The sequence below is a fragment of the Oncorhynchus clarkii genome, chromosome 27 (genome assembly GCF_045791955.1).
Source record: "Oncorhynchus clarkii lewisi isolate Uvic-CL-2024 chromosome 27, UVic_Ocla_1.0, whole genome shotgun sequence".
In the NCBI taxonomy this organism is placed as follows: domain Eukaryota; kingdom Metazoa; phylum Chordata; class Actinopteri; order Salmoniformes; family Salmonidae; genus Oncorhynchus; species Oncorhynchus clarkii.
The window spans coordinates 12577079-12589583 of record NC_092173.1 but is presented as its reverse complement, the minus strand read 5'-3'; the positions used below and the strand labels follow the sequence as shown (position 1 = coordinate 12589583).

General features: G+C 38.8%; 2 protein-coding genes across 2 annotated transcripts; both read right to left on the bottom strand.

Moving 5' to 3' along the window:
- Nucleotides 1-5063: 5063 nt before the first annotated feature.
- Nucleotides 5064-7659, bottom strand: LOC139386348 (B-cell CLL/lymphoma 7 protein family member B-A-like). The gene is made up of 4 exons (XM_071131886.1): nucleotides 7612-7659; nucleotides 7211-7381; nucleotides 6901-7004; nucleotides 5064-6758 (listed from the first exon to the last, which is right to left on the bottom strand). The coding sequence occupies exons 2-4, from the start codon at nucleotides 7332-7334 to the stop codon at nucleotides 6690-6692; spliced, it is 297 nt and encodes a 98-aa protein (XP_070987987.1). The 5' UTR covers nucleotides 7335-7381; nucleotides 7612-7659; the 3' UTR covers nucleotides 5064-6689.
- A 1375-nt stretch (nucleotides 7660-9034) lies between these two features.
- Nucleotides 9035-12505, bottom strand: LOC139386347 (B-cell CLL/lymphoma 7 protein family member B-B-like). Its single transcript, XM_071131885.1, has 6 exons — nucleotides 12325-12505; nucleotides 11784-11859; nucleotides 11588-11675; nucleotides 11187-11357; nucleotides 10877-10980; nucleotides 9035-10733 (listed from the first exon to the last, which is right to left on the bottom strand). Exons 1-6 carry the CDS (start codon nucleotides 12414-12416, stop codon nucleotides 10665-10667), a joined length of 600 nt encoding a protein of 199 aa, XP_070987986.1. The 5' UTR covers nucleotides 12417-12505; the 3' UTR covers nucleotides 9035-10664.

The following is a 12505-nucleotide window of genomic DNA, read 5'->3' as shown; positions in this document are numbered from 1 at the left end:
GTGGCAAACTTTAAACAACACTTTTTATGGATATCTTTAAGAAATGGCTTTCTTCTTGCCACTCTTCCATAAAGGCCAGATTTGTGCAATATACGACTGATTGTTGTCCTATGGACAGAGTCTCCCACCTCAGCTGTAGATGATCTCTGCAGTTCATCCAGAGTGATCATGGGCCTCTTGGCTGCATCTCTGATCAGTCTTCTCCTTGTATGAGCTGAAAGTTTAGAGGGACGGCCAGGTCTTGGTAGATTTGCAGTGGTCTGATACTCCTTCCATTTCAATATTATCGCTTGCACAGTGCTCCTTGGGATGTTTAAAGCTTGGGAAATCTTTTTGTATCCAAATCCGGCTTTAAACTTCTTCACAACAGTATCTCGGACCTGCCTGGTGTGTTCCTTGTTCTTCATGATGCTCTCTGCGCTTTTAACGGACCTCTGAGACTATCACAGTGCAGGTGCATTTATACGGAGACTTGATTACACACAGGTGGATTGTATTTATCATCATTAGTCATTTAGGTCAACATTGGATCATTCAGAGATCCTCACTGAACTTCTGGGGAGAGTTTGCTGCACTGAAAGTAAAGGGGCTGAATAATTTTGCACGCCCAATTTTTCAGTTTTTGATTTGTTAAAAAAGTTTGAAATATCCAATAAATGTCGTTCCACTTCATGATTGTGTCCCACTTGTTGTTGATTCTTCACAAAAAAATACAGTTTTATATCTTTATGTTTGAAGCCTGAAATGTGGCAAAAGGTCGCAAAGTTCAAGGGGGCCGAATACTTTCGCAAGGCACTGTATCTCTGCTCCTCTCTCTCCCTCTCTGTCCCTTCTTTAACAAGCATCCATGTTGTTGTCATTCCGCTAGAGACCTGTTTTCAGAGTAATAAGTCTCCAGTCAATAACCGATGCAGAGTGTGTGTTTATCCTGTGCTCCCGTTTAATTAGCTAGTACATAAATAATTTAACCAATTTGTGTAGTACTGAATCGTAAGATTCTGTTTTTTGCAGATTCAAGGAGGTTACGACTGTTCAGAATGATGATATGATACGAGGTTATGATTCATAAGTTGACTGTTTATAGATGTGATAGGTAAAGACCTTTAAGAGTTTAATTCAGGAGATGGTAACTCTTTAAAGAACCGCTCTCGTGGTGCCCCAGATCCTAATGAGTTATGTTTTACATGATTCATTTAATCGGGTAACAATTAAACATAGTTAGTTAATTAGATAAATAACAGTCTTCAGATTAATGTTAAAGTCCAATCACGATAACTTTAATGTTATGATTCACAGACACTCGATGTTCACAATTTGAATGACGTTGAGGGACACGCTAAGACCCTGAGTATGACGACATGGGCCGGTGACAATATTTGTGACAATGACTTAGAAGGGGTGCAGAAACACACCAGTACCATGACAAGCAAGTTAAATGTTTATTCCATAGCTACCCCTTATTCCACACTGCCTTTTATGCCCTGTGGTCCTTCAACTTTGAGCATTTTGGAACTCTCCATCTTATCTCTATAAACCCACCCTACCTTCACCCATTTTCCCATGCTCCTGATTTGATCAAATCTAGACTAAGTAACATGTTTAAAAGTGGCCAGCAGAGGTAGGTAGGATGGGCTGAGGGTTGGGATGTGGAATTGGAAACAAGTGGGAGTGGAGTTGCTGGGCGTGGGATAGAATGGCGGTCAAAGATAAAAGTATAAAAAGTCAAAATAAAACAACATAAAGTAAGTTTGAATGACACTGAGGGGCAGGGTTTTTACAGCTAATGCCGGGTTGCCTGAAGCTGATGCCGTGCAGGTGTTTGTACACATGCATATACACACTCTCATTCAAATGCACACACGTGCACATACACACACACATGCAAATAGGGCCATACATGCACTCAAACATATTCAGTTGGCCTTGCTTGTTATGATTTTTTGTTGTCCTTGATGTCTTTTGTTTTCTGCATTGTTGTTTTCTGTTTTTCCTTTGTCTTTCTCTTATTTCTCTTTTGTTCTTTTTCCTGGTTATTGGGAAGGGGGTGGTGGAATTATTATTATTTTAAAATTATATTTTCTCGGGGGGGGGGGGGGGGGGGGGGGGTCTCAGATGGTTGAGGGGCAGCTCTTGGGTAACTGTGGGGAGGGGGATCTTGGACAGCGGTTGGAAACTTGGGTCGGTGGCTGATGGATCGTTGGTTCGGGTCCCCGTTTTTGACTTTGTGGAACATCTGTCGACGTGCCCTTGAGCTGGCCGTTGACCCTGGTTGCTTCTGTGTGTCGCTCTGGATGGGAGTCTTTTAGATGTGATGTTGTTGTTGAGCAGCTTCCCTGCAAGTATATTATATGTTTTAATTATTCAATAAAAAAGTCATAATTTAAAAAAAAAAAGGTTTAAAAGTGTTGTGGTGTACTGTTTTTGTTACCTTATTTCACCTGTGTAATTCTGTCCTGCTAATTCTGGGGTTCAGACTGAATGCAGTGGTACATATTCTGCTCACAATTGACAGCAGCAACATTACATTGAGAAGAAGGCTGTTGATATAGCTGTGTTTAGGCATGGCTTCCTTGTTTTGTGTCACGATGTTCGTAATAATGGTTGAGCCAAGACGCAGCGCGATATGAGTTCCACATAATTTAATAAAGAAGTGAAACTTTAGCAAAGACAAAACAATAAAGAATATACGAACTGTGACGACAATGCAGTGCTAACAGGCAACTAAACATAAACAATATCCCATAACCCACAGGTGGAAAAACTTAAGTATGATCCCCAATTAGAGACAACGATAGCCAGCTGCCTCTAATTGGGAATCATACCAAAACCCCAACATAGAAAAAACAACCTAGAACCCCACATAGAAAATATAAACTAGACGTATTCCCCTAGTCACACCCTGACCTACTCTACCATAGAAAATATAGGCTTTCTATGGTCAGGACGTGATATTTTGTTTCTCATTCTGCCGGAGTTGACCTAGTATTTAATATTAAACCTACCTTACGCATCCAGTTGTTTCTCATTCTGCCGGAGTTGACCTAGTATTTTATATTAAACCTACCTTACGCATCCAGTTGTTTCTCATTCTGCCGGAGTTGACCTAGTATTTAATATTAAACCTACCTTACGCATCCAGTTGTTTCTCATTCTGCCGGAGTTGACCTAGTATTCTATATTAAACCTACCTTACGCATCCAGTTGTTTCTCATTCTGCCGGAGTTGACCTAGTATTTTATATTAAACCTACCTTACGCATCCAGTTGTTTCTCATTCTGCCGGAGTTGACCTAGTATTTTATATTAAACCTACCTTACGCATCCAGTTGTTTCTCATTCTGCCGGAGTTGACCTAGTATTTTATATTAAACCTACCTTACGCATCCAGTTGTTTCTCATTCTGCCGGAGTTGACCTAGTATTTTATATTAAACCTACCTTACGCATCCAGTTGTTTCTCATTCTGCCGGAGTTGACCTAGTATTTAATATTAAACCTACTTTACGCATCCAGTTGTTTCTCATTCTGCCGGAGTTGACCTAGTATTTTATATTAAACCTACCTTACGCATCCAGTTGTTTCTCACCCAACAAAAATCACAATACACAATACGTTTTACATTGTGTTATTTTTGCTGGTCTAATTTCTAAAATGGAAAAGCAGAAGAATCTGTGCGCTCTCTGATAGTAATACTCACTCATATGGTGATCTTCGATGTCCCAGGTTTGTGGCATTGATTAATAAATTGTTTAATGTTTAAGTAAGATGTTTATATGTTATGTATAAAAGGCTTATGCATGCATTGTTCATTTCTTTAAAACAATGTAACTGTTGGAGTTCAGTTGTTTGAAGTGATTGATGGGTGACTAGGTGCATTCTTGTCAAACAAATATGCGTATTCATTCATAATTATGTATACATTCTGCAATTAATTAATCTTGCTTTGAATTGCAAGAATTTTCAGAACATGTCCACAAGTTAGTTCTGAATTGCTTTAATACAGCAGTGCATTCTGACACCATTAATTGAAATAGATTTCTCCTCGTTCATATAGTTGTCAGAAATGTTAAGGGATTAAATATAGACCTCCACTGGCTGAAGGAGAAGAGGATCTTGTAAAATAAGGGTATGTTGCTAGTATTCATGTACGTAGCTGGCTAGCTAGCTTCTTTGCAAAAAAATTGCTGAGTATTCATGGCACATTGTAAATATCTGACTGCTACTAGAATAGTATTATGTACATGACACAAGACCAAATATGGAACAGTAAATGACAATTTTCAATATATATTTTGTTTTGGATCAAGGTTGCTAGTAGCTAGCTAGCTGACAGCAAAGGTGTCTGCAAGAAATGAAGTGCAGGAGCTTGTAGTCTTGCATGTCTACTTTGATGCTAATTAGCATTTTCGAATCAGAGATTAAATAGAGCCAAATATATTGTTAAAAATCACCTTGTCTGACAGAGTTTACATGGTTATCAAAACGTCACGCCAGGGAAAGTCTACATGAGACACAGACCTTGTTTGAAGTGGTTATAAAATGCCCTATGGGAAAAATGAATGGTGAAAAAAAAAATTTGGGAAATATTTCCCTGTTTGACCGCTAGTTTTTATGATGCATTCGCTGTGGGGCTCTATGTCAGTGGTTCAGTGGTACCCCCAGGAGACTTGGACCCCTGGGGGTACTTGGCCTTTCCACAGGGGGTACTTGAGAAGACTCATGAGACCATAGGCCTACTGGTAAAATGCACATGTGGGGGTACTTCAGGGGTACTCCTGGCAGAGCAAAATTCATTTGGTGGTACAGTAACCGAAAAGGTTGGGAACCACTGCTCTATTGCTTGGGTGGGCTGGGCACCTCCATAACTGTCAAATATATTGACATTGTTGGGCCCCTTCTAGAAAGAGAAAGGGTTGTAAAAAGAAAAATGTCCCATTGCATTTAGATTCAGTATCCCTGTCTGAAAACATTGTTTGAACATTTGAAAAGCCACCTTATTCCCCTATAATCCACTTTGTTTTATTTTGAGTGAACTATCCCTTACATTCAATAACAAGCAATGGAGTATTTCTCATGAAAATGTTTAGTATGACAGGAAAATAGTATTCTTTACAAATAACGAAAACACTAAAATCACATTTTCACAAGAATTTATACTGAAATGAAATGTCCTACAGTGGTAGGAGTTATTTACTTCCCATGGATTTTAACATTCAACCAAGAATAATTATATCATCTCTATCAGGTGTCAGGAGTTTATTTCATGGACTTGATAAAAACCCACAGTGCTAAGTCTGGAGATGTATGGTCAGCCACAGCCCAGGCCATGGATTTGCAATCCAATAATTTCCATGAAACAGTGTTGATAAAATGCAACCAGGTCAAGTGGTCATCCTATATGGTGAAAAATATTTTGGCCAATTATTTGAGAGAATGGGAGTCAAAAGATGCAAAACACTGCAAACAGAAAACACAATATCTACAACCATATTTTACTATGGAGCAGTGTATATTCCAGCATGTGCATCACTTTTGCAGCACAAAAATAAGCACTTGAGAGCATGACCCACCTGACCATAAGAAACATTCTCTGAATTGCAATACAAGTGTATTTACACCAAGGTCTTGAACTACCTTTCAACGTCGTTCACCATTCACTTTCAATGCTCTATGAAAATGGAACAAGCAAGATACAGTATATCAAAAAGGATAGACATGACAAACAGTTTTCTAATCTTATTAGCAAAGCAAAGTACAAACGTAAAAAAATGATTTAAAAAATTTCAGCCCATATTCAATCAAATCCAGTGACAGGAATAAGTTTCCCCTCATACTTCCTGTGCTGCTTGGATAAATGTATTTAACAAAACAGCGCTAACAGTGTGAAACAAAAGAAACTCAACCGAACATGAATTAAGATGTGCTCCACTTTATCCCTTAGGATTAACAAACTGATTTGATTGAATAGGGGCCATAATTATTTATATCTGTGCAATTTATACAATAGCATAATATATGAGTCACTTGCCTGACAGAAAATAAATAGTGTATATTTCAGAGCGATAGGCACTTTCTGTGAGCACGACTTTATGTACAGTGTAACGCATTAAACGGCTTAAGATTCCTTTTCAAAGCTGAGAAAGTAAAATTGTATTTTTTAAAAACAACTTAAAACTGTATTAAAACAATAACTTCAACGTTCTTTTTAAATGTATTCCATTTGTAATAACTTGATTAACAGAAATGCATATTTTATAATAATCTACAAATAACTGCCAAAATAAAGGAAACACCAACATAAAGTGTCTTAATAGGGCGTTGTGCCACCACGAGCCAGAACTGCTTCAATGTACCTTGGCATAGATTCTACAAGTGTCTGGAACTCTATCGGAGGGCGGCGACTCCATTCTGCCACAAGAAATTGCATCATTTGGTGTTGTCATACAGTACTACGGTAGCCAAAGTAATGGCCTGCCCCAGCATTTGTATACATGACCCTAAGCATGATGGGATGTTAATTGCTTAATTAACTCAGGAACCACACCTGTATGGAAGCACCTGCTTTCAATATACTTTGTATCCCTCATTTACTCAAGTGATTCTATTATTTTGTCAGTTATTCGTATGTCCAATTTGAAGCCTTCAATAAAGCTAGTGCATGGGTTACATGCATGTCCATCCAATCAACTAGTTATCTCAGTACAGCCTTTTTTTCAGTGCAAACTTTCTTCAGTGGAGGGGCTCCTGATCCCTCTTCTTCCTGTTAGAAATATTGGTATTTAAATAAATTGACAATGGTGATTTCTTTCATGTTATTATTAAGAGCTGAAGCAATTATCAATAAAAAAAAATTGCAGGAAAAAAAAAGGTAATATCCTTTATTAATATAGAAAACCACTTACCTCTGTGCATGGAGTTTTTACTCGGACACCAAGGGGCAAAACCAGGTCCTCTTTGATCAATGTTGGAGGCTCATCAGCAACTTCATGTGCTGGCTGGGATGGTTCTGCATATAGAGTGATAGACTGAGTGAAACACTTAAAAGGCATTGAGATATTAACCGTAATATAGCCAATAGAGTATACCTCATGTTACATGAGTGACATAATAGCTAGGGCCCAGAGTTTTTCCTAGTCAGGTTACAGGGTCTGGAAAAGCTCCTTGCCCTACATGGGTGCAGTGTGATGGTGTAGTATGCTAGGTCAACTGTACCGTCCACACTCTCCTGGCCCAGCATGGGTGGTTGAGCGTCTTCGGTCGTGTGGAGGGTTGTGGTGTGGGGAAGAGGACTGACTGCCTCACTGGCATGCTGGGAGCTGGAGCTGCTGCTGTCCATTTTGGGCTGGTAGATATCAGACAGGAAACTCTGGTTGCTGCATTCATCTATGTTGAAGAGAACAGGAGCAGTCTTGAACGGTTTCAGATCAATATCATTTTCAATTCAGGAGGTAAATTGAATTTCCATTTAAAAAGTATGTCAAATTGATTTAATCTGCATTGAGTGAATTTCCACAGAATCGCCCCAAACCCTGTTATACAGAGTATTGCAGTGCTCTAAAACCTGCTCCAAATACAGTGCTGCTTGTGCTGCTCATAGTCAGTCAGTGCCTCACCTTGGAAATCCAAGGTAGAGCTGGAGTTTTCCAACACCACATCTTTTAGACCTCACTCATATGGTGATCTTCGATGTCCCAGGTTTGTGGCATTGATTAATAAATTGTTTAATGTTTAAGTAAGATGTTTATATGTTATGTATAAAAGGCTTATGCATGCATTGTTCATTTCTTTAAAACAATGTAACTGTTGGAGTTCAGTTGTTTGAAGTGATTGATGGGTGACTAGGTGCATTCTTGTCAAACAAATATGCGTATTCATTCATAATTATGTATACATTCTGCAATTAATTAATCTTGCTTTGAATTGCAAGAATTTTCAGAACATGTCCACAAGTTAGTTCTGAATTGCTTTAATACAGCAGTGCATTCTGACACCATTAATTGAAATAGATTTCTCCTCGTTCATATAGTTGTCAGAAATGTTAAGGGATTAAATATAGACCTCCACTGGCTGAAGGAGAAGAGGATCTTGTAAAATAAGGGTATGTTGCTAGTATTCATGTACGTAGCTGGCTAGCTAGCTTCTTTGCAAAAAAATTGCTGAGTATTCATGGCACATTGTAAATATCTGACTGCTACTAGAATAGTATTATGTACATGACACAAGACCAAATATGGAACAGTAAATGACAATTTTCAATATATATTTTGTTTTGGATCAAGGTTGCTAGTAGCTAGCTAGCTGACAGCAAAGGTGTCTGCAAGAAATGAAGTGCAGGAGCTTGTAGTCTTGCATGTCTACTTTGATGCTAATTAGCATTTTCGAATCAGAGATTAAATAGAGCCAAATATATTGTTAAAAATCACCTTGTCTGACAGAGTTTACATGGTTATCAAAACGTCACGCCAGGGAAAGTCTACATGAGACACAGACCTTGTTTGAAGTGGTTATAAAATGCCCTATGGGAAAAATGAATGGTGAAAAAAAAAGTTTGGGAAATATTTCCCTGTTTGACCGCTAGTTTTTATGATGCATTCGCTGTGGGGCTCTATTTCAGTGGTTCAGTGGTACCCCCAGGAGACTTGGACCCCTGGGGGTACTTGGCCTTTCCACAGGGGGTACTTGAGAAGACTCATGAGACCATAGGCCTACTGGTAAAATGCACATGTGGGGGTACTTCAGGGGTACTCCTGGCAGAGCAAAATTCATTTGGTGGTACAGTAACCGAAAAGGTTGGGAACCACTGCTCTATTGCTTGGGTGGGCTGGGCACCTCCATAACTGTCAAATATATTGACATTGTTGGGCCCCTTCTAGAAAGAGAAAGGGTTGTAAAAAAAAAATGTCCCATTGCATTTAGATTCAGTATCCCTGTCTGAAAACATTGTTTGAACATTTGAAAAGCCACCTTATTCCCCTATAATCCACTTTGTTTTATTTTGAGTGAACTATCCCTTACATTCAATAACAAGCAATGGAGTATTTCTCATGAAAATCTTTAGTATGACAGGAAAATAGTATTCTTTACAAATAACGAAAACACTAAAATCACATTTTCACAAGAATTTATACTGAAATGAAATGTCCTACAGTGGTAGGAGTTATTTACTTCCCATGGATTTTAACATTCAACCAAGAATAATTATATCATCTCTATCAGGTGTCAGGAGTTTATTTCATGGACTTGATAAAAACCCACAGTGCTAAGTCTGGAGATGTATGGTCAGCCACAGCCCAGGCCATGGATTTGCAATCCAATAATTTCCATGAAACAGTGTTGATAAAATGCAACCAGGTCAAGTGGTCATCCTATATGGTGAAAAATATTTTGGCCAATTATTTGAGAGAATGGGAGTCAAAAGATGCAAAACACTGCAAACAGAAAACACAATATCTACAACCATATTTTACTATGGAGCAGTGTATATTCCAGCATGTGCATCACTTTTGCAGCACAAAAATAAGCACTTGAGAGCATGACCCACCTGACCATAAGAAACATTCTCTGAATTGCAATACAAGTGTATTTACACCAAGGTCTTGAACTACCTTTCAACGTCGTTCACCATTCACTTTCAATGCTCTATGAAAATGGAACAAGCAAGATACAGTATATCAAAAAGGATAGACATGACAAACAGTTTTCTAATCTTATTAGCAAAGCAAAGTACAAACGTAAAAAAATGATTTAAAAAATTTCAGCCCATATTCAATCAAATCCAGTGACAGGAATAAGTTTCCCCTCATACTTCCTGTGCTGCTTGGATAAATGTATTTAACAAAACAGCGCTAACAGTGTGAAACAAAAGAAACTCAACCGAACATGAATTAAGATGTGCTCCACTTCATCCCTTAGGATTAACAAACTGATTTGATTGAATAGGGGCCATAATTATTTATATCTGTGCAATTTATACAATAGCATAATATATGAGTCACTTGCCTGACAGAAAATAAATAGTGTATATTTCAGAGCGATAGGCACTTTCTGTGAGCACGACTTTATGTACAGTGTAACGCATTAAACGGCTTAAGATTCCTTTTCAAAGCTGAGAAAGTAAAATTGTATTTTTTAAAAACAATTCAAAACTGTATTAAAACAATAACTTCAACGTTCTTTTTAAATGTATTCCATTTGTAATAACTTGATTAACAGAAATGCATATTTTATAATAATCTATCTACAAATAACTGCCAAAATAAAGGAAACACCAACATAAAGTGTCTTAATAGGGCGTTGTGCCACTACGAGCCAGAACTGCTTCAATGTACCTTGGCATAGATTCTACAAGTGTCTGGAACTCTATCGGAGGGCGGCGACTCCATTCTGCCACAAGAAATTGCATCATTTGGTGTTGTCATACAGTACTACGGTAGCCAAAGTAATGGCCTGCCCCAGCATTTGTATACATGACCCTAAGCATGATGGGATGTTAATTGCTTAATTAACTCAGGAACCACACCTGTATGGAAGCACCTGCTTTCAATATACTTTGTATCCCTCATTTACTCAAGTGATTCTATTATTTTGTCAGTTATTCGTATGTCCAATTTGAAGCCTTCAATAAAGCTAGTACATGGGTTACATGCATGTCCATCCAATCAACTAGTTATCTCAGTACAGCCTTTTTTTCAGTGCAAACTTTCTTCAGTGGAGGGGCTCCTGATCCCTCTTCTTCCTGTTAGAAATATTGGTATTTAAATAAATTGACAATGGTGATTTCTTTCATGTTATTATTAAGAGCTGAAGCAATTATCAATAAAAAAAAATTGCAGGAAAAAAAAAAGGTAATATCCTTTATTAATATAGAAAACCACTTACCTCTGTGCATGGAGTTTTTACTCGGACACCAAGGGGCAAAACCAGGTCCTCTTTGATCAATGTTGGAGGCTCATCAGCAACTTCATGTGCTGGCTGGGATGGTTCTGCATATAGAGTGATAGACTGAGTGAAACACTTAAAAGGCATTGAGATATTAACCGTAATATAGCCAATAGAGTATACCTCATGTTACATGAGTGACATAATAGCTAGGGCCCAGAGTTTTTCCTAGTCAGGTTACAGGGTCTGGAAAAGCTCCTTGCCCTACATGGGTGCAGTGTGATGGTGTAGTATGCTAGGTCAACTGTACCGTCCACACTCTCCTGGCCCAGCATGGGTGGTTGAGCGTCTTCGGTCGTGCGGAGGGTTGTGGTGTGGGGAAGAGGACTGACTGCCTCACTGGCATGCTGGGAGCTGGAGCTGCTGCTGTCCATTTTGGGCTGGTAGATATCAGACAGGAAACTCTGGTTGCTGCATTCATCTATGTTGAAGAGAACAGGAGCAGTCTTGAACGGTTTCAGATCAATATCATTTTCAATTCAGGAGGTAAATTGAATTTCCATTTAAAAAGTATGTCAAATTGATTTAATCTGCATTGAGTGAATTTCCACAGAATCGCCCCAAACCCTGTTATACAGAGTATTGCAGTGCTCTAAAACCTGCTCCAAATACAGTGCTGCTTGTGCTGCTCATAGTCAGTCAGTGCCTCACCTTGGAAATCCAAGGTAGAGCTGGAGTTTTCCAACACCACATCTTTTAGACCTCGAACCTCTCCAGTTATGGATTTGCTCCGGTATATCTGAAAGAGAGGAGAGAGAGTAAAATAGAGCCAGCGTAGTTTCATACACAAACTCATTAAATTCATGAACCATATAATGGAGAGACGCAGCATTATAAGATAACATACCTGTTTAGTGTCTGTCACAGGCACCCACTTGAATATTCGTAGGGATGTGTCTCCCACTGTTACCCACTTCTTCTCCCTGAAAATGAAATGTAACAGAACAGAGAGTAGATTTACTACATTCAGTAATAAAAAGCATGAACCTAAGATTCTGCTGGCGTTGGCTCATTTACTGGTGGGTATGTAAATAGCCTGTGTGTGATATTATTTTATTTATATGCTCAAGTGCATTTTCTGCCAAATATTCCTGAAAGTCGCCGAGCGAAACTGCTCAGATGGACGATGGATATGTCCAATGTGGGTCACAGTTATATCAGAATGCGTAATATTGCAACAACATATGGACAAGTGTAGCCATTTTGACAGATTGGGAAAAATTCCGTTAGGTCCGCCTCTAGCATGACCGGGCTTCGGCAGCCCAGTCTCTCTATTGGCTGTTGTTTCAATCACTCACCAACCCTTCTAACATTTTACGAGTGAAGTTTGATGTGTGGCGTTGCAGATGTTTACATTTCATTTACATAATCCCCGCGGTTTTACTTACCATTTACGCACTTTTTCAATTGCTGCCAGCACCTTTTTAATATCATCTTTAGCACGACTCCGTGTCTCCGCGCGACCTGACCGTCCGGACATCTTTAGTTGTTGTTACTTTTTGGAGATGTATTTTCTTGCAACTCCAAACTTGCAGTGTGCCTACTCTTCCAATATACTAATATTCTCGC